General features: G+C 40.9%; 1 protein-coding gene and 1 long non-coding RNA gene across 2 annotated transcripts in view; one reads left to right on the forward strand and one right to left on the reverse strand.

Annotated features, from left to right (window-relative positions):
- Positions 1-27,598, reverse strand: part of LOC119534832 — a 259,987-nt gene that overhangs the window by 11,592 nt on the left and 220,797 nt on the right. The window lies entirely within an intron of this gene.
- Positions 8,986-9,885, forward strand: LOC119534831 (ferritin light chain-like). The gene has a single exon (XM_037837391.1). The coding sequence runs from the start codon at positions 9,191-9,193 to the stop codon at positions 9,716-9,718; it is 528 nt and encodes a 175-aa protein (XP_037693319.1). The 5' UTR covers positions 8,986-9,190; the 3' UTR covers positions 9,719-9,885.

Raw genomic sequence — 27,598 nt, forward strand, 5'->3', positions numbered from 1 at the left:
ACTGAATGTAAAACAACAATGTGCCCTCATGCTCCACGAATATGTGGTTACTGGAAAGTGACCTCAATTCTCCCCATTGTTATCCTGCACGCGTTTTCTGCATGTATCCTGTTATGCCTGCATGTGTTTTCTCCCTCTGGGAAAGTCACTGCTTGTACATGCTCTGAGGGAAGAGAGACTCATGTTTATAGGAAACATACATGTCTCTGGAGACTGGGACAATGCAAAGTTTTGATCTACTTCAAACTCAGAGCTATGTGTCTCCAACAGATGGTCTGAGAAATAGACAAAAAAGACAGTCTCAGCCAGATTCAGTATCTGGATCCAGAGACAAAGACAGAGTAAAAGTCCAAGCCAGACCTGGGTCATGGGTAGGCTCAGGAACAAAAGACAGGAATAATTAGCTGGAATCACTTATCTAGCTTGGGGCATTTGAGCCTACAGTGATTTTCCATTTCCTATTAGAAAGGGTTCATGATCAAAACATTTATTGGCAACACTTCTGAGAGCAAAAGGAATGCTATTAATAATTGCCCAAAACAAAACTGTCCAGGGCACATGAGGACACATGTTACCTTACAACTACATCCTGTCCAAACGCCTCTTCCTGGCAGCACTCTTGGCAATCCGATCGTAGATTCTCTCCAACTGTCTTCTAGAATTCTGTTTTCTCACAATTGAGTTAATCAAAATTTCCTTTACTCTTCATAGTAGATGAAGCCTCACCACTCCACCACTTCCTTTATCTGTCACCACTTGCTTTCGTTAGAACTTTGTGAGATTTCAACAAATGCTACAGAATTAAAGGTCCCCAATGACCATATCTAAACAACAACAACAAAAAAAAAACAAGGTGGGAGGAAAAAATAGCCAGCAAGGGGGAAAACAATTATTTGGTGGTGATTGTGCTCATTTTCTCTCCTATATGTTTTCAAAACCATTTTGATTTCCATAATTTATGGAACTCTCAAAAGACATTGCCTTCATTGACACTGCCTATAGCTGAGTGAGAATATAGCACACGCAAATCACTGCCTCCGTTCTTTATCTGACCAGCTCTCCTTGCTCCACACATATCCTGGTAGTTGAAAAGTCTCCCTTTCTCTAGACCCCAACTCACCCCTTGTTTTGATGTTGACTGAGCTGGTTGTCAGGAACTCTGTGGCCAGTCCCTGCTACTATCTGGCCACATTCCCACTGATACTTTTTGACCTCTGACCCATTCTCCCCTTCTGTAAAATGGAAGTAATGGAGCTATTTGACCTGCCTCAAGAGGCTGTTAGGAGAACAAAGTGAGAATATAGATGATGCAAAACAGTTTGTTTCTAAGTATAAAGAGTCATAATTATGTGTTTTGCTGCTTATTACTCATCTACCCTCGAATCCACTCTCTGCCGTGCACTGTGCTACCTGGGCTCCCCACTGGCTGGCTTCTGGTTGGCTTCAGCCAGTGGGGGGCAGTGCAGGTGATTGGAGAGTGGGAAGGGAAAGGGGGCAGGATATTTACTCTTCTCCCTTCCCTGCTGACTACCTTTCCATACCCCAGGCAGTGGCTGCTTCCTCCAGGAGTACAGCTGCAGCCAGAGGCCCCTTCGTGGCCGCAGCCCCACGTGGCTCAGGTAACATCATTTTCTCCCCTGCCCTGTTAAGTCCAGCAGTGGTTAAAGATCCTGATGTGGCTAGCCTCAGCATTCCATGCTGGCTCCCTTAAACCTGCCCACCCCTCTGCAATCAGTGCCTTCAGTAGGCTTCTTCAAGTAAAACCTCCTAGTGCAATTCTCTTTCCTGGTAGTGCCATAACTGATAAAAACATAAAATATCATATAAAAGAGAAACATTGTACTGGGAGGTCAAATGAAATTGATTAATTCATTTAAACAATATGAGGAAGGGGACTTTTGGAAGAAAGTGGGAGTTGAATTGAAATGGGCAGGATTTTTGTGTCCCTACCAGTTTGCCTAGGATAGTCCCAGTTTACACCAGTAGCACCTCCTTTCACTCTCTAAAATGTCCCAATTTGGACAATAAGTTAAATGGGAAGAAAGAGAAAGGCAGCCCCTGCCTTCCAGGAGCTGGCCTGGCACTGTCACCCAGGCCTTGGTGTTGCTACAAGCTATCCTGGTACTCACAGCTGGTCTTGCTCTTCTGTTGAAAATAATCAATTTCATAGAATACCAACATCAGACAATGCCACTCTGTGATTGTGATAGATCAAGACAAAAACAAGACCACTCTAAAATCATGTTTGAACACAGGCAAAATGTGAATATCATCCAAGTCACAAAAGTGACCAAATATCCTCCCATCCTGGCTATGGCTAGTACAAGTGACTGTTGCCTCTTTACAAATTAAAACTTCAGCTTCTGTCTAGTCTTCTATTCTTCCACATAAGATTTATTAAGGTACCCAATTATAGAAATTCCCTGCTTCCTGATGACATCTAAAGTCCTGCTTCCTTAAAATGTCACCAAAATTACCTAGTACAAGCCCAAATCCTATAGTAAGTCTTTTCTAACACCCTCGAATTGAGATGCTCCATAGTTTCCCATCATGTGCATCCTTTTTGCTGCAATGAATACTAAATCCACCTTGTTCAATTACATGTGTGCTCCTCTTGGCTTTTGGCTGGAAGACAAGTCATCCTGGATTTAGTAAATAGAGAAGATTGGCAGGGTCTTTAAGCCAAGACAAAAACGCTGGGTTGGGAATAAGCAAGGCGAGTCATGGTCTATGAAATCAAACTAGCTGGGATTTATCACTGTTGACTTACAGGTTCCTTTCCTTTAAGATCCTCTGCTCCCAAATGATCATAAATCAATTTTAAATCCCTATAATACTGACTGCAACTCTTGAAGGAAAAGCTTTGTCATGTCCCACAAAACATTGGTTCATTCAATCCAAATACAGCACTACTGAACAAGCTTGGGAAGTGATGATGAGTGTTAAATAATATTTGTGTCATCACAATTACTTTCCATTTGCAAATTAGATGCAAAAGTCTAGTAAGATGCTGATCACTTCCCAGGGCTATGATTCCCTGTGGTTGAATCATTATATTTCCCAAAATACTTCATATAATTAAGTTTTATTCAGACAGTAGCTCAGTTATCCAGTTGGGATCATTTATGACCTATCTGAAAGCTTGAAAGTGAAAGGTTTGTGATTTGTTTCTCATATTATATTGTATCTGTGGCAGTAGGTCAACATAATTGAATAACGAGGACTTTTTCTTTTTCCTTCAACCCTTTGTATTGAAGTTGCTAATCTCTCTGAACTTTTTAGTGATGCCATGAATTAATTCAAGGCCATCCAATCCAAGTCAGTGAGGAATGACCTGGTGTAAAGCTCTCATCCACGCAATATCAGGACTAAAGTAAATTCAGCACTCTATGGGAAATGATCATCTTACCATAATGTCTTAGAGTGTAAGAGGTATTTGTTAGTCACCCTACTCCAATACACTTTTTTGAAGTTTCTGTTATGCATTGGATTGATGCCACCACCCACATCCTCCCCAACTTCCTACAACCAAAGGACCTCACCTGTTTCATGTCTCCATTCCTCAACATCATGTTTTCTGAAAGTCAACTATTAATGGGGTCACATGTGGTAACTTTTTTACTCTTAGATAATGTATTAGTGTTTATTTAAACTTACTATGTGCACTAATTGTCCAAACCCAGGAGTACAAATCAAATATTAGAATTCCAGGTTCTAATATCTAATATCACTAAGCTTGATGCAGTAGAGGTGGAAATAGTTACAGGCATGCCAATCACTACCTGCTAGCACAGGTAAAGAGCATTTGAACAAGACTAGTAGAATTGAATCCTATTTCTGAGAACCCCAAATATCTTGATTCTTTCATCACTTCCAAAAGTATATGCTTTTATCACTCAAGCATTCTACAGGCATAAATCAGCACCTCCAAAGGGGGAATAGGGGAGGTAAGTCACTTTTCCAAGTATACTACCTCTACTTCTTATAGCACAGTGGTTCTGAAATGGAGGAAGGAGCAATTTTGTCCCCCAGGTGACAACACTTTTTTGTTGTCACACCCTGGGTGGGGAGGGTGGGGGAGGGTTACTTCTGGTATTTAGTGGCATCCCGGATAGTGCTAAAGCATTCTGCTATGCAGAGGACAGTCCACCACAACAAAGAATTATCTGGCCAAAAAACATCTATAGTGCTGAGACTGAGAATCCCTGCTATGGAGAATCATTGAATGTAATGAGAGATGATATGGAGGGTGTGTATATTTGGCACATGAATAGGGTGGAAGGGTGAAGGCAGAAAAAGAATGGAAAGTTGTGCTAGAAGAGATGAAAAAATCCTTTTGTAAGAGTAAAGCCAGGGAGCAATTGAGTGGTGTGAAGAAGTTGAAAAAGCTGAAAACTAATTTGGAGTCATCCCCTCTCCAATTGCTACTCTTTGTCCATTTTGCTCAGAACTTCTAAGAAACCTTCCATGAAGGGAGATAATATAGGCGTGGAAAACTTTGCTTCTTATTTCCTCTCCTTAATCACCTAGTTCTCCTTACAGGTTGAAGGAGTGTGGCAATATACTTCTTCTAAAAGTAACTTAGTATTAGTATTATGAAAAGAAGAAACTGCCTAACATGATTCTGTTTGAAAATATATCTGATATCTGAGTAGATATAAAATGTCTACATAAGTAGGGGCAGCTTGTGAGTCATATGGAAGTATTTAGCAATTGTCTTGTGTATCCATTTTGTTATTAATAACAAAAAAGCATGATTCAAACTAGATTAGATAACAAAAGAAAATTTTACTGGTGTTTGAAATTGGTGAGTCTACAGGCATGCCTTTAACCCATGATTCAATGATGTCCTCAAGAATGTCTCTCAACTCTGCCTTCATTCTAATGTTGGTTCTCCTCCCTGGATGGTTTCTAGTAGTACCCAGGGGTACAAGTTGGGAGTGAACTTTAATTCACATTCCAGCAAAGGCTCTGATTGTCTTAGTCTATCTGCCCATCCTTGAACAATCACTATAATCAGCACAGTGAGATTAAGCTGACTGTTGCTGGGGAATGGCTCAATCCTACATAAAAGGTCTGGCTGATAATGCAATGATAGCTTTTTAAATGTAAGCTTTAAAACTGTAAGCAAGCTGTGAAGTTGAGCATTTAGTCTCACAGAGGAGCAATATATAAATGTAAAGTCTGCAGACAGATATGAATAAGCTTTCATCTATTGCCCCAGACTTGGAGGCAACATGCCCAGGTATCACAGAGGATGTAAATCCTAAAGGAAGTAGTAAATAACTGAGATAAGGAACTAATGAAGTTCTCCAGACCTCTGTTACCTGTTACCCAAGATGATTATCTTTCTTTATCTCTAATGTGTATTAAAGCCAGTTGAAAAATCACTGCCAGAGGCATATTTGGGACTTTCCCCTGCCCTCCCATGGGTGTTTTCCTCCTCAGCCCATTTGGTGTGTCTCACATTAAGCCACACCAAGTGATGAACCCAGACTTGGTGGGGGGCACATCTACAATAATGGAGGAAGCAATGGTTTCCCAAACAATTTAGAAGACTATTACATATTTTTCCCCCAAAGGAAGAAGAAGAGATAGATGCTGGGACACACACACACACACACACACGAAGAAATACATGCTATTCCTGCCAGATTTAACCTATTGTGTCCTCAGCATGGTGCACTGTGAGATACGGAATACAGAGTTGTATAAGACATGGTCAATGGCCACAAAAAAACTCAGATTGTTTAGATGGTAAAGTTAACACATATGGAGCAATGTGATAATAATATAAGGAAAAAGAATTTAACTAAAATTGCAGAGTACAGACTGCAAACAGTAGAAATTCAGAAAAGAATACTCTGACTTTCAAGAGGAAAATTTGTATCAAAGGCAGAAAGAAATGGATAAATTCTAAATAAGAATAGAGCATGAATAATATCTTCAGAGATTGCCTGTCTAGGGAAGAGAGTGAATGAGAAACAACCCCCCCCCCACCTCCAGATAGATTTCCTCTACTAAGGTACCAGGCTTCCACCCCATAGTGACCATACTTTGTTATTTATTTTGACAAGCTCATTTAATTTAAGCAGAAAGAACAGCTCATTGAAATGGAAAATATTTCGGTAGTCAGTCCCTTTTATCAGTCTTCCCTATAGGTGAAGCATTCTACCCATCACTTTTCTTGTTCAAAACCATTAGTTAATCAGCAAGAAAGGGAAACCAGTGCTTTTACTGTGCAAGCAAGTGACAAGCGAGGGCATTAATTTCCCTGAGCAGGCACTTGGTTTGCCATTTCCTAACCAGCAGCAGACAAACACAGATAATGTCATTAAAGATACAATGACCTTTTATGAGAGATAACTTAGAGTGATTAGAAATGTTGACACTGCAGACTTGAAGAATGCATCTCAGCCTTGGGGATTGCTTCCATGTGAACCCATATACTGACTGCAGGCACAGAGCTGATAGATCCTTTCTACTTATTCCACTTAGTAAGAAAGACAGCAAAAAATATGTCTTCTTGGCCTCTTATGTAATGTCTTTTTGCCCACTCAAGAACATGCAGTGGTTCCTGGGTCCTTGTTGGAATGCAGGCAAAAGATTTCAGATGAGACTCAAGGTCTCCATAGGCTGACTCCACTATGAACCTCAAATCCTCCACTTGTCAATATACTCTCAGCTCTTTACTCAGAGTCGACTAGCTCACCCACGCTGCCGACGAAGACAATATGTAAGTTCAAGTAGTTAAAAGTATAAAATACTGATCCAAAGCAAATGAGGGAAGGTGTAGAAATAGTAGCAGTGGCAGCCACACTGAGATTGAAGATTTCTTTGGTATTCTTAGATGAAAATTTAGCAAGGATTATTAATAGCTTCTTAAACCCAGGCTTTTAACAGTTTAGAAATACTTCACACAGAGGTGAATGGTCAGCTTTACTTTATCTGTGGAGAAAAAGTCATAAAATTTCAAACAAAATTTGTTAAGGCCTTGATGGTCAGTCTCTTTTCCATCAGCATTCATGTATGGATGGCAGTTGGTGTTTTATCTTATGTTTAATGAGCTTATAGATCTCAGAAAACTTCTTCAGAAATGCTGATGTTGGTAACATGGCCAAAAGTCACAGGACTTAAGGAAGAAACATAATTCCTCCCCAACATGGCTGGGAAACTGCTCCCAGAGAAGGTGTTACTAATCCTTGTGCTACTAATCCACCCTTGTGTAGTGGTGGGGAGAAATGGAAGAAAATGGCTGTGAATTCCAGTTTCCCAGAAGAAAATTTTGCAGTCATTTGCTCCCTAGCTCAAGGGAGCCTAAGAGGCAGATTAAGGAGCCCTATGACCAACAGAACTGCCTAACATAGAATGAGTTAAGCATGGGTATTTACAAGTACTGATTGATGCCAGCATGTGCAACTAGGATTAGGACTACCTCGTTGTGAAACCAGTGATTAAACCACATATGAGAAGCAGATCTGTAAGGGGAGCAGGGTCAAAGAAGCTTGGTTCACTTCTCCTTGTGTTACCTCTCAATACATACTAGCGAAAGTATATTCTAGTCGTGTAAGATGCTTCATGGAAAAATAGTTCTATAATCAATTAAGTTTGAGAGAAAGGGGATTATTTAAGGTCCCAGCAAAAAACAGATGGAATGGTCAAATTGGGCATTTTGAAATGTGCCGTAGGTTTGGGCAATGTATACAAAAATTACAAGACAGTGCAGTAAGGTACTGAATCTACCTTGTCACAATGGAAGGGGAGTGAGGAGTTACCAAAAGAGGGAAAGATGACTCTGCAGAGAGGGACCGGATAAGAGGTATGATTTTCAGTTAAGGTATGCAGTCAGCCAGCAGCCATCCCCTGGGGAGGGAGCCAGAGGGGTAAGTACCCTGACCATTGTCTATTATTTCCCTCTTACCTGCCCATGGTCCCCATTGGCTAAACCCAAACAGAAACCAGAGAGTGAGGAGTTTGTTGACAGATTCTGAACAGGGCACAGAGAAAGTTGGAGAATGGTGGAGAGTGCATATAGAGGGGCAAACAGATGTGCAGCACATCCTGCTTACTCTCCTCCTTCTTAGGTAGCCACTTGATAGATTATCTTATTAAAGTCTTTGAGAAAGTTCTCTAAAAAATAAGGTTATTTAGTAATGTTTTGCCCATTGTTTCCCTGATTTATTTGAACTCAGCCTGTTTTCTCTCTGTACACTGCTCTATGGGATCCACTGTGGGAAATACTGTTCTTAATTGAGCACCTTGATGTGAATTCATTCATGCATTTAGTCACTCATTTCTATCATTCCCCTGCTTAACACCCTCAATGGTTTCCCACCGATTTTAAATGAAGTAAAAAACATAATACACTGATGTTGCTTAAAAAGCCCTCCTGACCTGACCTGCCCACGTCTACAGCTTAATTTTTACTATTTCCATCAATCATATTCTATATTTAAATCATACTGAACTAATCATTTTTAGTTCCCTCTCTTTCCCCCCTTTCTCTCCTTGATCCTATCGAGATGCCATTTATTCTAAGAAATCTTCTCTGATGCTCCCAAGTGTGGTTTTAGTGTCCTTCCTCTGTGTTCCCATAACAATCTATTGTTTTTCTATATTAATAGGTTTTACCCTTCATTGAAATTGCCCTTTCCATGCCTAAATCTCCCTCTAGACAGCAAATGCTATTTAATTTTATTCCAAAATTGTGTATAATTTTATCCCATTTATATCTCCAACATTTAGCAAATAATAGATAGCCTACAACATTTGTTGAAAGAATGCATATGAGATTAGTTACGCTTTTTCATTGTGCCAACTTTCAATATACAAATGCTCCTGGGAGGCACAAAAAGCCATATTCCTTGCACTTTCATGCGATTCCATTATCATCTCCTTTTTCCTTTGAGGATAGGGATATTGATCCAGCAAGAAGGTACTGGATGGACAGAGGTGATATAAAAACTCTATAAAGGGCAGCGCACACGGTGGTCCCGCGGATCTGTCTCTTGCTTCAACAGTGTTTGAACGGAACAGTCCCGGGGACGCTTCCCCCACATCTTCTGCCTCGGCCACCCTCCAACTGCCTCTCCAGTTGCAACCTCCGGGACCAACTTCTGGGCCAGCTCCTGTTTCCGGGACCAGCTAACACCGTTTTTCTGTGTGGTTAGCTCCTCATTGTCGACCAACCATGAGCTCCCAGATCCGTCAGAATTATTCCGCCGATGTGGAGGCATCTGTCAACCGCTTGGTCAACGAGCATCTGCAGGCCTCCTACACCTACCTCTCTCTGGGCTTCTATTTCGACCCTGACGATGTGGCCCTGAAGGGCGTGGACCACTTCTTCCGCGAGTTGGCGAAGGAGAAGCTCAAGGGCGCCGAGCGTCTCTTGAAGATGCAAAACCAGCGCGGTGGCCGTGCCCTCTTTCAGGATGTGCAGAAGCCGCCCACAGATGAGTGGGGTAATACCCTGGAAGCCATGGAAGCCGCCCTGGTCTTGGAGAGGGGCATGAACACGGATCTTTTGAAACTGCATGCCTTGGGTTCTGCCAATACCGACCCTCATCTCTGTGACTTCCTGGAGAACCATTTCCTAGATGAGGAGGTGAAACTTATCAAGAAGATAGGCGACCACCTGACCAACCTCCGCAGGCTGGGTGTCCCTCAGGAGCTGCTGGGCGAGTATCTCTTTGAAAGGCTCACCCTCAAGCACGACTAGGAGTCTCTGGAGTCCAGAGGCCTTTAGGGGGCCCCTCTGCATTCCCCTGGCATCCAGGCTTTTGCCTGAGCCCCTTCCTCCAGCCAGGAGGCATCTTTTTAACCAGCCACCCTGCCACTCTCTAACAAGTTCTGAAACGAGTGTAAACAATAAAGCTTTTTGCAGCAGAAAAAAAAAAAAAAAAAAAAAAAAAACTCTATAAAGGAAACTCTAGGAAGTGTTCAGAATTTGGAAAACTAAAATGCTACATAAAATGTTTACTAATTTTATGATCTTGCATAAGATTTGACCTTGTTTCCAACAGCAAAATGCATGAGATAATTATGATAGGAGTTTTTTACCAGTTAAATACTGCTTTACTCTCATAGGCTGCTAAAGTGAATACCATGAAATGGGTCGGGTTGAACAATCAGAATTTATTTGTTCACAGCTTGAGGCTGGGCAAAAGTCCAAATCAAGGCATTTTAAGCTGATGCCTTCTTCCCAAAGCATTCTGGGGCTGGCTGGTGGCAATCTTTGGTCCTAAGCTTGTTCACATAGCAAGGCACATGGCAGTATCTCCTGGTATCTCCCTTCTCTTCTGTATTCCATCAATATTCAGCTTCTTGCTTCCTATGGATTTCTCTCTATGTGTCTGAATTGCATTCTCTTATAAAGGACTCTAGTGATAGGATTAAGACCCATCCTGACTGGGATGGCCAAATTTACCTGAACTAATCTAATCAAAAGGTCCTACTTACAGTGGGTTCACACCCACAGGAATGGATTAGATTTAAGCACATGTTTTTCTGGAGTACATACAGCTTCAAACCACTACAAAATACCTAGTCAACAATTATTTTGCAATCTGAGAAGAAATAATAAAGCTAATTGCCTAGAGGTCTGGAAAAAGTAAAATGACACTGAAAGGAGAAATCATGTGGATACTTTGAAAACTGTCAGGAATATTTTGGCATCCCCAAACTAAACGGATGGGCAGCCATCCTTGGAATGACTCGTCATATACACAAAAGCAAAGAGGAAGAAAAGAATGGGGAAAACATCCTGAGACAACCTGGGGAAGAGATAAAAATCATAGAACTAAATACAAAGAAAAAGTAAGTCTAAAAATGAATAAAACCTAGCTTGTCAAAAAGTAGTTCTCTAATTTTATTTTCCATTTTTCCCCTATAGCTTAAAATTGACCCATTTGACAGAAACATGGTGTTGGTGATCAGTATCTGTTTATAAGCTAGGCTGAGCAAAAGACAGGATTTTGGAGGGACTGGTCAGGAAATCTGAATTCTAGTGTTGGCTTGGTCCTTATAAGCAGGTTTGCCTCAGGAAAGTTACTGTATCTCAGTTTTCTTCTCTGTGAAATGGGATAATATTGTTGAAATAAATCACAAGTCATTAATTTCAAAAGGTAATAGGAGCCTCTTGTCTCTCACATGCATTCTTAATAAAACTTTCTATCTACTCACTCAAACTGTGCTGTGCCCTTGAATCCTTTCTTGTGGCAAAGACAAGAACCTAGGAAGCTGAATCCAGCAACATATTTTGGCGAGCCAGCCAGGAGACACTTCTCTTCAACCATCTGGACTGGTAAGTCATGGCTATTGATCAGGAGGCTTGGCCATGTGCTTTCGCTTTTTCTTCTCACTTAGCTTATTATTATCCTCTCCTACATCATCATGCAACTCTGTGTCTCTAGGAATCTAGGGGCTCTGATCTGGCTCCCCCAGGATATAAACTCAGTCTACTCTGCGTCCCTGGCTCCCTTGTCGGAGGTGGCAGGAGCCCACATCCATGCCATGAAGATCCAAGGAGACTCAGGGTGGTGGGTGATATTGCCCTTGAGTCCTGATATGGGGCTTCTCTGCATGTCAGGCAGGAGTCCAATGGAAGCCAAATCAAGTCTGCCTGTTTTCCTCACTCTCTGTCTCCTTGGTTCTCTGAGACTTCCCCCATACTCTCTTCTTTCCTTCCCTCTGGGGACCACCTCTTTATCCTTGCTTGCCTAAGATGATTTCTTGGCCCCTCAGACCCTTCCTCCTCCTAGATCTGTTCCTCTTTTCACCTCTTTGACAAAGGTCCTCTCCTCTGCCTCCATAAGAGTCTCCTTCTCTCCTCTCTCTGGCTTTCGATACCTTCTGAGATATTCCATCTTTGTAACACAGGATTCTGGGCTAAGGATTCTTGTACCAAATGATGTTTGACATTCTTGGGATTCACCTCTGGTCTATACCATGGGAATTATTTTCCAATGGGAGTGTTTCCCCTCCAGGCCTTAATTGTTTAGTCTCTATTGAGACCCATTGTGGCTGAATATAAAGCTTCCCTTCTAGAGCATGATCACTTTTTATCCCTCAGGAAACAAGAAACTTAGGGGACAAAGGTATTCCCAGGAGTGATGTCCTAGACTTCTCTCAGGTGGGGCAAGTGCCCCCACCTCAGGAGCACAGGTATAGACATCTCCCAGGAAGAAACATCCCAGGGATACCCAGTGACATGTCCCAGAGATGCCTGGTGATTCTACTCCCCCTATTCCCAAGAGATTGGGCCAGCAGAGAGGAAGGACTCCTCAAGAGCATTGTCCTGTAATTCTTCTGGGCAAGGCCCAGGAAATCTCCAGAAGCATCTCTCAGGAAAGGGATTCTGTGGATGCCTGGCAACTGTACTCCCATGTTCCTAAGAGATTGGGATGGCAGAGAGTGAAATGCCCAGTTCTGATGCACCTTGGGACACCACGTGGTCACACTGGTGCTAGTGAGATTCCTCTAATTCCTTTCCCAGAGAAAGTGGGAAATGCCAACAGTCAGTGTAAGCTAAAAGATGGGGAAACATAGCCCTCCAATGGAACTCTAAATTACAATACAATCCTCCAGTCTGTCAAAGACAGGGAAAATAGTCAGAAATTACCTCTGCCCAGATGTTTATAGCTCTCTAACAAAACAAGGACCTAAGAAGGACTTGTTGCTTGTGTTATGTCCACGTCTCAATTTCCAATAAAAGAGAATATCTTAATGATCCCCTTTTAAAACCTGTTTGCTAAAAGACATAAGAAACTGTACCACCAAGCTGGTTAATTAATTGTAATTGTAATCGTAATAAGCTAAAGGAGATCACTCAGGAGAAAGAGCAAAACCCAGCCCTGTATCATTCTTTCTCTTTCAACCCTAAAGACTTAAAGAAGTCAGATTTTGCTGGGCACTCATTTCATCAGTCAGTCTGCCCCTGACATTCAGAGGAAGTGGCAAAATTTCTCCATGGGCCCACAAATTCCCACTAAGGACCTATTAGAAACTGCCTTTTCTGTTTTTATCAGGACAAAGCTGAGAAGGAGAAGAGGCAAAGAAGTAAGCAGAAAACCAGAGAACCCACTCAACATACTACAGTCTCTGTTAAAAGCACACTGTCCCCTTGAGATCACTCGAATCATGGCTCCAAGCCTCAAGGGTTTTGCTTTAACTGTGGGTCAGAGGACCATGGCAGAGAGGGTGCCAGAAACCTCGAAACAACCCTCGACCTCAGGACCTACCAAGGGCCTTGTGCCAAGTGCCACCAGCCTGGGCTCTGGGCCAAGGAAGGTACCATCTCCTGAAGGGGGATGGGACAGCCCCTAGAGCCCTGCTTGTGGCAAATAAAAAGGACCAAAGGTGCCCAAGGCCACATATGTCTCCAGTGACTTCATATCACCATCAGCTTAGAGGAGCCTCAAGTGACACTTGACATGGCAAGTAAGATTATTAATTTCTTAATTAAATAAGAGAGCCGCTTACTCTGCTCTGAACTGCCACTCTGGACCTACCTCCAGTTGGACTTGCCTAGCTATGGCAGTTGACGATAAAGCCAGAACTAGAACCTTCACTACCCCTCTCCTTTGTAAGCCTGGAGCCATTCTAGTATCATGTCAATTTCTCATTGTTCCTGAATGCCCCACCCACTTTTAGGGAGGGATCTTCTTCATTCCCTGAGGGCCACCTTAAGACTAGTAAACCTAGCTAGTGTTTATACCCTTGTTTGCCCCTAGGTCCCTACTGGATCTAGGCCTCTCAGTATCCCAAAGGAGATCCTTAAGCAAATAAAACAGTATGGGATGAAGGCATCCTGGTCTAAGCCCACTGAGTAGCCCCTGTCTGCATTCAGGTTCTCAATCCTCAATCTTAAAAATGTATATTTTGCATCCCTCTTCACCCTGACTCTCAATGCCTATTTACTTTTTTTTTAATTTAATTTTATTGAGGTTGCTTACATACCATACAATCATCCAAAGATCCAAAGTACACAATCAATTGTCCACAGTACCATCATACAGCTGTGCATCCAATATCACAATTAATTTTTTTCAATGTTCAGAACATTTTCATTACTCCAGAAAAGAAATAAAGACAGAAAACTCAAATCTTCCCATACCCCTAACCACACCCCCTCCATTATTGACTCATTTGTTGCTGTAGATGAAAGAATGTTAAAATACTACTAACTGCAGTACATAGTTTGTAATAGGTATATTTTTCCCTATATAACCCTCTATTCTAGTTATAGTGTCATACATTTGTTCTAGTTCATGAAAGATATTTCTAATATTTGTAAAGTTAATCATGGACACTGTCTACCACAAGATTCACTGTTTTACACATTCCCATCTTTTAACCTCCAACATTCCTTCTGGTGATATGTGTGACTCTAAGCTTCCCCTTTCTACCACAGTTACACACCATTCAGCACTGTTAGTTATTCTCACAATAATGTGCTACCATCACCTCTATTTCCAAACACTTGAATTCAACCTAGTTAAATATTCTGCTCATAATAAGCAACTGCTCCCCATTCTTTAGCCTCATTCTACATCCTGGTAACTTATATTTCAGGTCTATGAGCTTACATATTATAATTAGTTCATATCAGTGAGACCATACAATATTTGTCCTTATGTTTCACTCAATATAGTGCCTGCAAGGTTTCTTCGTCAACCCATATTTTTAAGATGGTTTTGTTCACCCACCATACATTCCATCCTAAGTCAACAATTGATGGTTCCCTGTATAATCATGTATTTATGCATTCACCACCATCACCACTATCTATATAAGGACATCTCCATTTCTTCCACAGAGAAAGAGGAAGAGTCAAAGAAGGTAGAGAGACAAAAGGAAAAGAAAAAGAAAGAAAAAAAAGACAGGTAAAAAGCAGCAAAAGGAAAGACAGAATTAAACTAAAGTACAATAAAAGAGTCAGACAACATCACCAATGCCAAGAATCCCATAACCCTCCCTTATGTTTCCCTCTTATAGGCATTTAGCTTTGGCATATTTTCTTTGTTACATCAAAGGAAGCATAATACAATGTTTCTGTTAAGTATAGTCTCTAGTTTGCATTGATTATATTTTTTCCCATACCACCCCATTTTTAACACTTTGCAAGGTTGACATTCATTTGTTCTCCCTCATGTGAAAACATGTTTGTACATTTTATCACAATTGTTGAGCACTCCAGGTTTCACTGAGTTATACAGTCCCAGTCTTTATCTTTCCTCTTTCCTTCTGGTGTCCCACATGCTCCTAACCTTCCTCTTTCAACCATACTCACAGTTTACTTACTTTATTGTGCTACAATCACCCAAAATTGTATTCCAAACCTCTCACTCCTTTCTTTTCCTATTTGTCTGTAGTGCTCCCTTTAATATTTTCTGCAGAGCAGGTATCTTGTTCAAAAACTCTCTCATTGTCTGTTTGTCAGAGAACATTTTAAACTCTCCCTCATATTTGAAAACAGTTTTGCCAGATATAGGATTCTTTGGTGAGTGGTTTTTCTCTTTCAGTATCTTAAATATATCACACCACTTCCTTCTTGCCTCCATGGTTTCTACTGAGAAATCTGCATATAGTCTTATTACTCTTCCGTTGTATGTGATGAATCACTTTTTTCTTGCTGCTTTCAGGATTCTCTCCTTGTCTTTGACATTTGATAATCTGATTATTAAGTATCTTGGTGTAGGCCTCTTCAGATCTATTCTGTTTGGGGTACTCTGAGGTTCTTGGATCTGTAATTTTAAGTCTTTCATAAGAGATGGGAAATTTTCATTGATTATTTCCTCTATTATTGCTTCTGCCCCTTTTCCCTTCTTTTCTCCTTCTGGAACACCCATGACATGTTCATTCATGTGCTTCATGTTGTCATTCAATCCCCTGAGACGTTGCTCATATTTTCCCATTCTCTTCCCTGTCTGTTCTTTTGTGGGTAGGATTTCAGAGGTCTTGTTCTCCAGTTCCTGAGTGTTTTCTTCTGCCTCTTGAGATCTGCTGTTGTATGTCTGCATTGTGTTTTTCATCTCTTGTGTTGTGCTTTTCATTTCCATAGGTTCTGTCAGTTGTTTTTTCAAACTTTCAATTTCTACATTATGGTCACCCAGTGCTTTCTTTATAGCCTTCATCTCTTTTGCCATATCTTCCCTGAAGTCATTGATTTGTTTTTTTTATTTGATTTAGCATATTTCTTTGAAAATCTTTAATAGATTGCTTCATTAAAGTGAAACAATATCTCAACTCTATCTTAATTGATGTGTAAGTTCTTTCTTTGGGCCATATCTTTGTTTTTCCTAGTGTAGTTTGTAGTTCTCTGTTGTCAAGGCATCTGGTTTCCTTGTTTACCCTAGATTTTCCCAGACCAGAACAAGTTCAGATCTGAAAATGGGGTTGTATTCAGTTTCAAGTTTCCCTGAGGGTGTTTCTTAGAAGATTGACAGACTTTCTTGTGAGGTCTCTAGCTGCTGTGCCTTTCCTAATCTGTCCAGCAGTGGTGCCTGTCAGCCTGTTGCTCCAGACTGGTGTAAGGAGGTGTGGCCTCTTTAGTTTCTGTTTTGGCCATCTTCCCCCAGGCTCTGGGGTCTGAGTTCTGAAGGGAAGGCCAACAATAGAGCTGGGCCCCCACTTCCTTCCTCTCAGGGAAGATACACCCCCCAGGGAGCTATGTTCTATATTTGAATAACTCCTTTGTTTCTCTGACTCTGTTATCTCCACCCCTGTCTGGGTCAGAGCGCTGCGAAATGAAAATAGCAGAGGCTCTCTCCGCTGAGCCACTCAGGTTGAGAGAGAGAAAAAGGGAAAGAGAGCCCCCTTTCAGAGCCAGTCCATGGCTCCCCACTTTTGCCCATCGGCCAGAGATAGCACATGGTCTTCTGGGCTCCCCTTCCCAGAACACAAGAGTTTTCTGGCTCTTTAAGGTCAGTCATCGCTAAAAGCCTCTATCTGCTTGTTAGGGGTTTGTCTATGCTTGCAGCTTGTATTCAGCAGTCCACACTTGTTAATTAAAACCCTAGTTGGAGCTGGACTGAGCTATATTCACTTGCTCTGGGACTGCTGATTTCTCCACAGTGAGGTTTTACAGCTCAGCCAGCCATGGGGGGAAGGGGCTCCCAGCAGAGTTCTGCAGTTTTTAGTTACAGATTTTATGCTGTGATCTCAGCCATTCCACCAGATTGGTGTACAATGTGTTGACAGTCATGGTTGTCCCCCAGCAGTTATTCCAGATTATTTACCAGTTGTTCCTGGTTGTTTATTAGTTGCTGCAGGGGAGTAACTAAATTCCACTCCTCTCTATGCTGTCATCTTGCCCTTCCTCAATGCCTATTTACTTTTGAAGGGCAGGGACCTAATAATAAGATCCTTGCCTGGCTCACTTAGACAGTGCTGCCTCAGGGGTTTCACAATAGTCCCATATCTTTAAAAATGCCTTAGCAGCAAACCTTACTGAACTCCAGCTGCCTTGGAGCACAGTTTTATAATATGTTAATTTTGTGACCTAACATATTCCTAATATGAAAGTGAATTTTGTTAAAATAATGTAAATTGTTGGTCTGCTCTTAAAGAAAGGCTATAAAAAGATTCTCTTAAACATCTGAGTACTCTGTCTAGAAGATAAAGATTCTATATCATATCAGAATAATATCCTTGTTCATGTTTATCTTGACCTTATCATCCTTTATTTCAAAAGACAAGTCTTCTCATTCCTAAATGAAAATTGTTACAAAGGCTTTGTTCTTTCATCTTGTAAAAGTAAAGTGCTAAAACAGTTTAACACATAACATAGGAAGTGTTTAAGAAATATTACAATAATTAAAGATTTTCTATCCTTCTGATAGCTAAATTTGCATGGGTGAAATGTTATTGATATATTTAGAAATTGTTTAAAATTCCTAAGGACAATATTCTCACTGTCCATGTTATGTCCTGATACTTACTGATCTATATTAAACAGTAGTATAATGATGTTAGTCATGGTTTTAGTTATTCTTAGAAAAATTATAAATCATAAAAACAACCAAATTTGTCAGTTATACTATTTTGTTCTAACACTTCCAAAATTAAAATTTTCACTAGTTTATTAAACAACCTAATTTAGCTTTATTTAACATGAAACATAGAATAAAGAATAAAATCTTTATCAGAAAATGAAAATATTAGCAAAGTCCCTTAAGAGACCAAAGAAAAAATGTAGAACTATTAAAGTACCCCACCTGGGAATTCTTGCTATTCTCTTAAGCAATAGAGTCTCCCAATGTAATAAGCAAAGCCCTAGATCTTGAGGTTTGCCCTTCCAAAACTGATCTCTGTAATAGCAAAGCTAAACCTACTTACAATTAGTGCCTTGCATCATAGGAACTCCAAAGAATACCCTGAGCTGTCACCCAGTTTGTTTCTTCCAGATTAGAAGCCTTTCACAACAAATTTGTCCTCGCCAGAGGCTATCCTCCTGTTCTCCATGCTCAACCAGCCACCCTCAGTAGCAGAGACAGAGATTTCTATCCTCCCACAAGTAGGGCCTGTGGCCGACTAACAGCTTGAAGCAGCTATAGAAGACGGACCATGGGACCAAATTCCCTTAAGATTAACGGAGCTAGAAATCTCTGAGGTGGGACTAAAGCAGGGTTAGAATTAGGGCAGTGGCTGGATGATGAACAAGGGGCAAATTCCAAGGAACAGTCATGTCTCAAGGAGAAAGGTATCTCGGAGAAGAACAGCAATAAATAGCATCTGGGGACCAAACGACCCCCTGCCTGAGTGAGTCATTTAAGATCAAGCATCACAAAGGAGGGAAAAGGGGAGGGTAGTAAAATAGTTAATAAAAATTACAAAAGGAACAAAAATGTATAAAAGCAGATGGCCCCACAGTGTCAGGGCCTTTTGTCTCTCCTCTCTTGAGAGTGTGTTGGTATGTGCTCTAACATGCATTCATAATAAAACTATCTACCTGTTTAAAAAAAAAAAAAGGTGGTAGGAAAATAAGGCAGTATACAAATATAAGAAATATGCCAAGGGAAGATATGCTATAACAAGAATTGACATTTCACACCAGTGGGCTAGCCTCCCATCTGTTTTGGTAAACAAAGTTTTATTGGCACCCTGCCATGTCTATTTGTTGTTTTTTTTTTATTTTCTAAGTCTACTTTTGTGCTAAAACAGCAGAATTGAATAGCCAAGGACTGTGTAGCCCCCAAAGCTAAAATATTAACTATCTGGCACTCTACAGGAAAAAGTTTGCCAACCCTTGGTCTATAATGTAACTCTGACCTCAGTAAAGGCCATTTTTTAATGAAATATTTTATACTACTCCTACTGAATGTTATAGACCACTATCTAGTACTAAAACAAGAAACTTCCCTCAAAATGTTCGTGACTACAAATCTCCTCCCCAACAACAAATATTTGCCAGGAGGGTTTTGAAGAGAAGGGACATGGTAGAAGATTAGTTTAGTTTTGGTTTTACGGTTTTCAGTTTGGATTACACTCCCCTCAGGATCCTGCACAATGTTCACTGCACAGAATTTTTGGGTATCTCCTCCCCAGAATTTACCTTTAATGGCTTACTCATTGGAATGGTGAGTCTTCCTTTAATCAGAGTGAATTTGAATACTGGGAACACCCAGCTCTGCAGACTCAAATGTGAAGGAGGTAACTGAACAGGCTATGCAAAACAGATTTCTGGCAAAACTTGATGAGGCTATAAAGAAAGGTGACGCATCTATTCATATAGTTTGAAAATTGGCTCTGGAGACAAGACTACAGGAGCCATTTGAACAACAGCAACATCAGTATAATGAGCTCATGTATCTCCAAGATGACAGTTTAGAAAGGGACAATGTTGATTTGGAAGTATAAGTTCTGGTACGTGTGCTCCATAAAATTTTATCTCATTATGTTATGGTTACTGCTTATATTTTAGAAAAATTAGTTCGATCCATGGAAGCACTAATTCTAGAAGCCAGAATTGTGACCCTTACTCCACTTGCAATAGATAGAGACTTCGATCACCTCAGGACACTCCCACTCTTTCCTGTATGCAACGTACACACATGTCTGTCTCCTTGGAGTGTTGATGGAAGATATGCTAAGTTTGGCATGGATAGCAGTAGTAGGAAAAGGGATGAGAGAAGATGACTTTTCATATAGCACTTCTATTCTGCCTCTGGTTACAAACACTATTTAAATCTACAGTACTTCCTTTATACCACAAGCAGCCTAATGGCCTCATCTAGGAAAACAAACCAACAAAACCCCACAAATACCTAAACACAAATTTTTAAAAATCACTGCATAAAAATACATAAAAAGCATAAAAACTTGAAGAAGAAAATGTTCAAGAGTAAAAGTTCTATATATTCTTCTCTGTCTTACTATGCTCAGAATACTTTTGCACCCAATGCTCTTTTAGTTGCAGAAGAGAGAAGCCCAACTCAAGCTACCTTAGGAAAAAGCAGGAAGGTGAGATGTGATCAAACATAGAAAGATGAGAAAGCTGACATCCAGGATGGCTGGATGCAGGAGTTAAAGAGGGATGCAGGCCTTTTTTCCACTTCTCGTGTCTACTTGTCTCTGCTTGGCGTGCACTGCAAACAGGTTTTCTCTGCATTGGCAGGGGATGCCAACAGACCCAGGATCATGGTTCTGTGACTAAAGAGACAAGAACAATTTGCCCAACATGACTAGGGAAAGAAAAATACCCAAGAAGGAATAATTGGCTGGACTCAAAGTTTGTGCCATCCCTGGTCCAGTCTCTGTGGCCAAGAGGGATAATTACATATTTCTCACTTCTGGGTAGGAGGTGGAGTGGTTCCTGCGATTGACAGCCCCAAGAGAGGCTATGAGTGATGGGAGCAGTTCCTCAAAGGAATGGAATGCTGTTAGCAGAAGAAAGAAAGAAAGTGGCACTAACAAGAGGGAAAAAGCACTGGGTTCCACTATAGCCATTAATTCAGGTCAGTATCCTTCATGTGCTAGGGACTGGGGATGCAAAGATGATAAAGGGACTGTGCCTGCCTTGCTTGTGGGAGATCCCAGCCTGACATTTCATTTGGAAATGAAGTTGCCATAAACATACTTCTTTAACAAATAGCTGTAAAAATTGAGAATTTCCAATATACTTTGACATTTTTTTAGACCCCAGCACCCATAAAATTTGATGAACATGCCCGAAGGTGGACAAAAATCAGATGCCAACAAAACCTGGAGAATCTCTAATTTTCACATATAATAAAACTTGCTGTAAGTAAAAGGTTGAAACATGAAAATGCCAGTTTTGTAGGTCAAAAATAGTGACTATTTCATATGATTTAACATAATGTATTAGGAATATATGGGGATATAATACAAAACCAATGCTACATATTGTTTCTGTGAGGTGACCACATTATCCAGTTCCTCATGCAAGCAAGAGAGAATGAATTTAAAGCACTTAAGAGTAAATTACTGTGACTACAAATTTTTTAGCCCTGTTATAAATTATCCTGCTATCCCACAGCTGTGTAGAGAACAGTTCAATAGCATGTTTTAAATGTTTCTTTTTGTCACTTAATACTTCAGAATATTTTGAATGAGGGATGGCATGGATTCCTTCTATTGGCATTTCTTCTGACTTGACAGACACATGAAAGGTTTACTTGAAAAAAAATCTCCTATTTAACCTCCAACCTGACAGTCCTCAGCAGAGTCTGAAATCCTCACTCTTGGCATCAGACTAGAAAAGGAAGAATGAACAAACTCCTTATTCAGAATCACCATTGTACATTGAATCCATTGGATATAGAAGCTGAGACGAATAATTGCATGCAGGTTTACTGCAGCATGTCCTCACAAAGGAAGAGAAGGAAGTAGGATAGGACAGAGAGAGAAGATACCTTGCAATGTGCATACTACTGAGGACTCAATATACACTACAGAAAGTTATCTTAAACTGAAGTAAGGGCAGTGGGCTTTGGAGCCTTGTATCAGCCAGTCACTGATTCTGGGGGAGGATATAATCTTGCTCAGTCAAAAGTAATTCCAATGAGGAGTCTAGCTGTGAGTCATCAGCAGCCTACATTTCCAGCAGCCAGAATATGGGTAAATTGTCTCTAAAGAAAGAATCTGGGCAAAGCACCACAATATTCATTCCAGTTCAGTCTTTCACTGCTCAGATGAACTTGTTTCTTACAGTAAGTTTTTTTCCTTCTGAGTCAAGCTAGGATTCTCTTTGGTCTTATTTCCCAGAAAACTTACAAGAGAAGTATTAGTGGAAAAACTACAGCTTCTACTGATGCTTTTGATATCAAGGGTATAACTGAACACCATTATCACCCCTCCTGACATAATTCTAGATCACCTCACTCTCAACTAGCATTTTTGTTAGTCTAGGTAACTTGCTTGGTAGGGGACTCAGACCATCATCCTGAGTAGTCTGCCCTGGTTACCATGACCATTTCAGGCCAAGGCTGCTGAACTTCCCATTAAATGTAGAAACTGAGTATGGGAATAATAAGAAATGCCCTAGTGGATCACTTGAGTGCTAAATGGATTCCTCCCTGTGCTCATGATGTAGTAGCCTACCTAACTCCTACTGGTAATCAGAGTCAATTTTGCCTGCTGGCTGGTCTATTATTGCTGGAGCCCAAAGTTATAAGGCTGATATAGGGTTCCAAAGGCTCACCTCTCTTACTTCAGCTTGAGATAATTTTCTGTAGTGTATACCAAGGCCTCAGTATCATCCACATTGCAAGGTTATTTTCTCTCTCTGTCCTTTCCTTTTTCAGCTGTAGCTGAAAGTACAGTGGGAAGCTTATTGTGCCTACTAGTGAAGGTATTTCTGCTGTAAACGAAGACCTCTAAATATGCAGAGCCTGAAATTTCCAGGGACCAGAAGCATAAATTTCCCAAATGGGTCTATGGGAGTCAAAGAGAATAGGTCACTCTTATTTCTGTTCCTTACACCTATTGAAGATACAGCACCATATAATGGTTATTGACTTAGGGTGTACACTGCCACCAGGAAGATGGCAACTGTAGTAATTTAAAGATAGTTGCAGATTATATGCTACTCCTTTCATTGAGAGGTGGAGTCTATTTCCCTCCACTTCAGTCTGGGATAGGTTTGTGATTTGTTGTGATTAATAGAGTCTTGCAAAAGTGATGTCACATGACTTCCAGGGCCAGTCTATAAGAAACCCTACAGCTTATGCCTTGGTCTTTTGGAATGTTCATTCTTGGGATGCTCCCTCTTAGAACCAGTCATGGTGCTATGAGAAGCCCAAGCCACATGGAGAAGTCACACAGGTGCTCTGGTCTATAGGCCCTGTTGAACTCCCAGCCAGTAGCCAGCATCAAATTTTAGCCACTGTGGCTACAGATATGATGAGCTGAGAGAGAGGTTCTCACACAACAGTGGTAGATTCCATGTGGTCTGGCTCATCTACTTGTGTAGCTTACTTATACCCACTGGACCTGTTCTTGCCTAATCCTAGATGTACCATTTCCATTTCATGATGAATTGCTTCTGGAACCACGTGACCTTACATCTTGGTAGGTGTGACAGATTGCAGATCATGATGAGTTCTGGCCAATTGGTCACTTGATGACCCATGTCAAACACCCTGTCTCTGCCAGAGACAGTAGCAAAACAGGAGCTTCTTTTTAAACGACTTATAGTTCTCTTCTGTAGCCAGCATGGTCTTGCTTCCGAATCTTAAGGGGATACATTTTGATTTTCTGATTGAAACTTGCCAAATTGTACACACAGCATCTTTTTATACTATAGATATCTATAGCACCATAAAGTTTGTCAGGTCAAGTGGCCAAAGGGTAGTGTCAATTGCACTGCATCCTGGAATTGCTGAAGGTCTTTCTGGGATCCGGCTTCCACTCAAATATGAAAGTCTCCCATGTCACCTCTAAATGAGTAGGAACAGTATTCCCAAGTTCCAAATATGCTGACTTAAAGAGGCCTACCAACTTCTTTGCTTTTATTTAATGATGGGAAATAATAGATGCAATAATTTGTTCTTTACTTAGGAGAGGATGTCAACAATGCCCCAGACTAGTAAACACCAAAACAATTTATGGATATTGCAGGTCCCTGGAGCTTCATTACATTAATTTTCCATCCTCTGAAGCATATATGTGTTTTTAAGACCTCTATTATACTTGCCATTTCTTGCTCATCCAGTCTGATTAACACAACATCATAGATATAATTTCAGGGAGGGGTGCAGATTACTTGTTTAATACAGAAGGAACTTTACTTCTTTGTGAGTTCCTCACTTCCCCCATCAGGTCACTCTCTCTGGGGGAAGACTTGTTATAAGTATCCCTATGGAGAGGCCCACAGGTGAGAAGTGAAGACTCCTGCCTAAAGTCACATGACTGAGCTTGGAAACAGGAACACCTGCCCCAACTGAGACAACTACAGTCTTGGCCAATAATTTATCCACATCTTCATCAGAGACAATGAGGCAGAATAACCCAGTAAAGTTACATCTGTTTGAGGTATTAAGCTGCAAGGATTGGGGAAGTTTGTTATGCAACAACAGATAACTAATACAGATCACTTTTAGAATTTCAGAGAGTGAGATATTTTCATATATATTCCTCTTCAACAAGCTTGTTTGTAGGGCAGTACAAGACAGAGCAGTTTGTTGTGTCAAAAATTAATGTGCTTTACTTCTGATGAACAAATGGCAGGAAAAGACGTTCCAGGGTGCCATTTCCCCCATAGAAACTTTGAACAACTAGCAAAAACTGGTAGAGCTACATTTTCAAAATTCTGGGAAACAGTTAAAGAGTTGCAGTAAGTGGAAAAGTGCTGAAATCAAGAAAAGGCAGGTTTAAAAATGATAGGAGAGAGCGAGGCGGGGCAAGATGGCGGAGTGGTGAGGAGCAGAATTTCGTCTCTCCCCTAGAGCAGCTGGCAATTACCCAAGAACTACATGAAACAGTGTTTTCGGGGTCTCCAGTAACCAGTCACACATTAGACACAAGTTTGGAATTGGAGGAAAAGCTGAGACCGCAGCGAACATCTGGCGCCCCTCCCCACCCAGACCTCACAGACTGTCTTGCTGCCGGCTCCCTGAAAGGGGGTAGAAAAAAACAAAAACAGCAATCTGCTGAGGGCAAGAAGGGAGGCTCAACCCAGCCTCAACTGCAGAATTAATTAACAAATTAATTAACTAACTTTGGGAGATGGGGTGCTAAAGAAGGGCTGGGCTCCAAGAAGTGGGGGCACGTAAAAGCGGGCACCCATTCCCAGACTCCAAAAAAGCCATTTTTTTTTCCCCTTACATTTTGTCCCTTTTGGCTTCTCACTGATCCCTTATCTTTTTGCATTTCAATAGCCCCCGGCAGGGGTGGAACTGAAGCAGTTGGAGAGTAATTATCAGACAATAGCCCAAAGCATATCTTTAAATGCTCTATTCCGACACTGACAAAACTTCCAGGCTGGGGAAAGACGTTTAAAAGAGACTGTCTTTTTTTTTTCTTTTTTCTTTTTTCTTTTTCTTGATTTCTTTTCTACTTTTTTTTTTTTTTTAATCTGAAAGTAATATATGTGGTTATTTTCTATCAGAAAGCCCAGGTTGAAGGACTAGGCTGGGCTTGAGGGGAGACAGAGTACCCACAGTGTCTTTGAGTTCCGTATTCACTACTGAAGGCCTCCAGCCCTGTCTTTAATTGGCAACTCAGGCTGACCAAGGAATCTACCTGGAGAGGCCCCAAGGAGGAGAGAGGAGAAGGGAATAGTGCCCCTGAGAGACAACTGGAATTCTGAGGATTGGGAGAGTGGAGGGAGGCCCAGCTCAACTGGCAGTCTTCCTTCTGGGAATTCAGACCCCAGGGGCTGGAATTCAGATTCCAGCTTCAGTCAGCCACGCCCCTGACAGGATCAGAGTCACCAGGAGGACCAATGTTTATTGCAGCATTATTCACAATTGCCAAGAGATGGAAACAGCCCAAATGTCCATCAAAGGACGAGTAGATAAAAAAACTGTGGTATATACACATGATGGAATATTATGCAGCTGTAAGACAGAACAAAGACATGGATCATGTAATAATGTGGATGAACCTTGAGGACATTGTGTTGAGTGAAGTTAGCCAGAAACAAAAGGACAGATTCTGTATGGTCTCACTAATATGAACAGACATTAATGAACAAACTTTGGGAGTTAAAAGCTGACAACACAGGCGACCAGGAGATAGAAAGAGGGCAGAGATCAGCCATTCGATGCTGAAGGACTACAGAATGTTTAGGATTGATTGCATAGATCCAGAAATAGACAGGATAATACTGTGTGATGGTAGCACGGTATTGTAAGTACACTGAACAAAGATGTCTGTGAGTAAAGCTGAAAGAGGTGGGATAGGAGAATGTATGACACCAGAGGTAAAGATAGATGATAAAGACTGGGACTGTATAACATGGCAAAAACTGGAGTGGCCAATGACTGTTACTAAATATACAAATATAAAAATGTTTTTGCATGTGGGAAAGCAAATGAATGTCAACCATGTAGAAATTTGAAAAAGGGATGCTATTCAGGAAAAAACATAAAGCAAACTGGAGTCTATGGTCAACAGTAACATTGTAATATACCTCCATTAAATGTAACAAAGGCAATATGCCAATGCTAAATGTATATGAGAAGGGGATATAGGGGAGTAATATGGGATTCTTGGTAGTGGTGTTATTTGCTGTCCTTAGTAGTATATTGTATTGTATGACATGTTATTTTTCTTTATATCATTTTTTCTTATTGCTAAAAAAAAAAAACAATTTTTCTTGTAGTAATCAGTATGTTCAAATGCTGATTGTGGTGATAAATGTACAACTTTATGATGATACCATGAACAACTGATTGTACACTGTGGATAAATGTATGGTATGTGAATATAACTCTATAAAATTGTAGGAAAAAATATATATAGGAGTTAAAGTTTTGGAGAAAACATGGTGAGTGGGATGATGCCTCATCAATATGGACTAACTACAATGTGTAAACTCAGAATTGAATCTTAGAACATAGCCTAACGTGGACACAATAATTATAATAGTCCCTAGATTGTAAGCTCTTACAGCAGGTAACTCTATCCCTGAAGTGTAAGGCCTATCTCTAAACTTTGAGATGCTGATCCCCTAGCGTATGTTGTCACAAGCATTGGGACTGGCGGTTTGATGTGCTGAGCCCTTGAGCATGGGACTTGCCCTTACGAAGCTCATTACCACAAAGAAGAGTCTAAACTTGTATGTAATGGTGCCTAAGAGTCTCCCCCTGAGTACCTCTTTGTTGCTCAGATGTGGCCCTCTCTCTCTCTAACTGAGCCATCTCGACAGGTGAACTCACTGCCCTCCCCCCTATGTGGGACCCAACTCCCAGGGGTGTAAATCTCCCTGGCAACGCAGAGTATGACTCCCGGGGATGAATGTAGACCCGGCATCGTGGGACTGAGAGTATCTTCTTGACCAAAAGGGGGATGCAAAATGAGACGAAATAGTTTCAATGGCTGAGAGATTCCAAATGGAGTTGAGAGGTCACTCTGGTGGACATTCTTATGCACTATATGGATAACACCTCTTAGGCTTTAATGTATTGGCATAGCT

Source organism: Choloepus didactylus, chromosome 5 (genome assembly GCF_015220235.1).
Source record: "Choloepus didactylus isolate mChoDid1 chromosome 5, mChoDid1.pri, whole genome shotgun sequence".
NCBI classification, from domain to species: domain Eukaryota; kingdom Metazoa; phylum Chordata; class Mammalia; order Pilosa; family Megalonychidae; genus Choloepus; species Choloepus didactylus.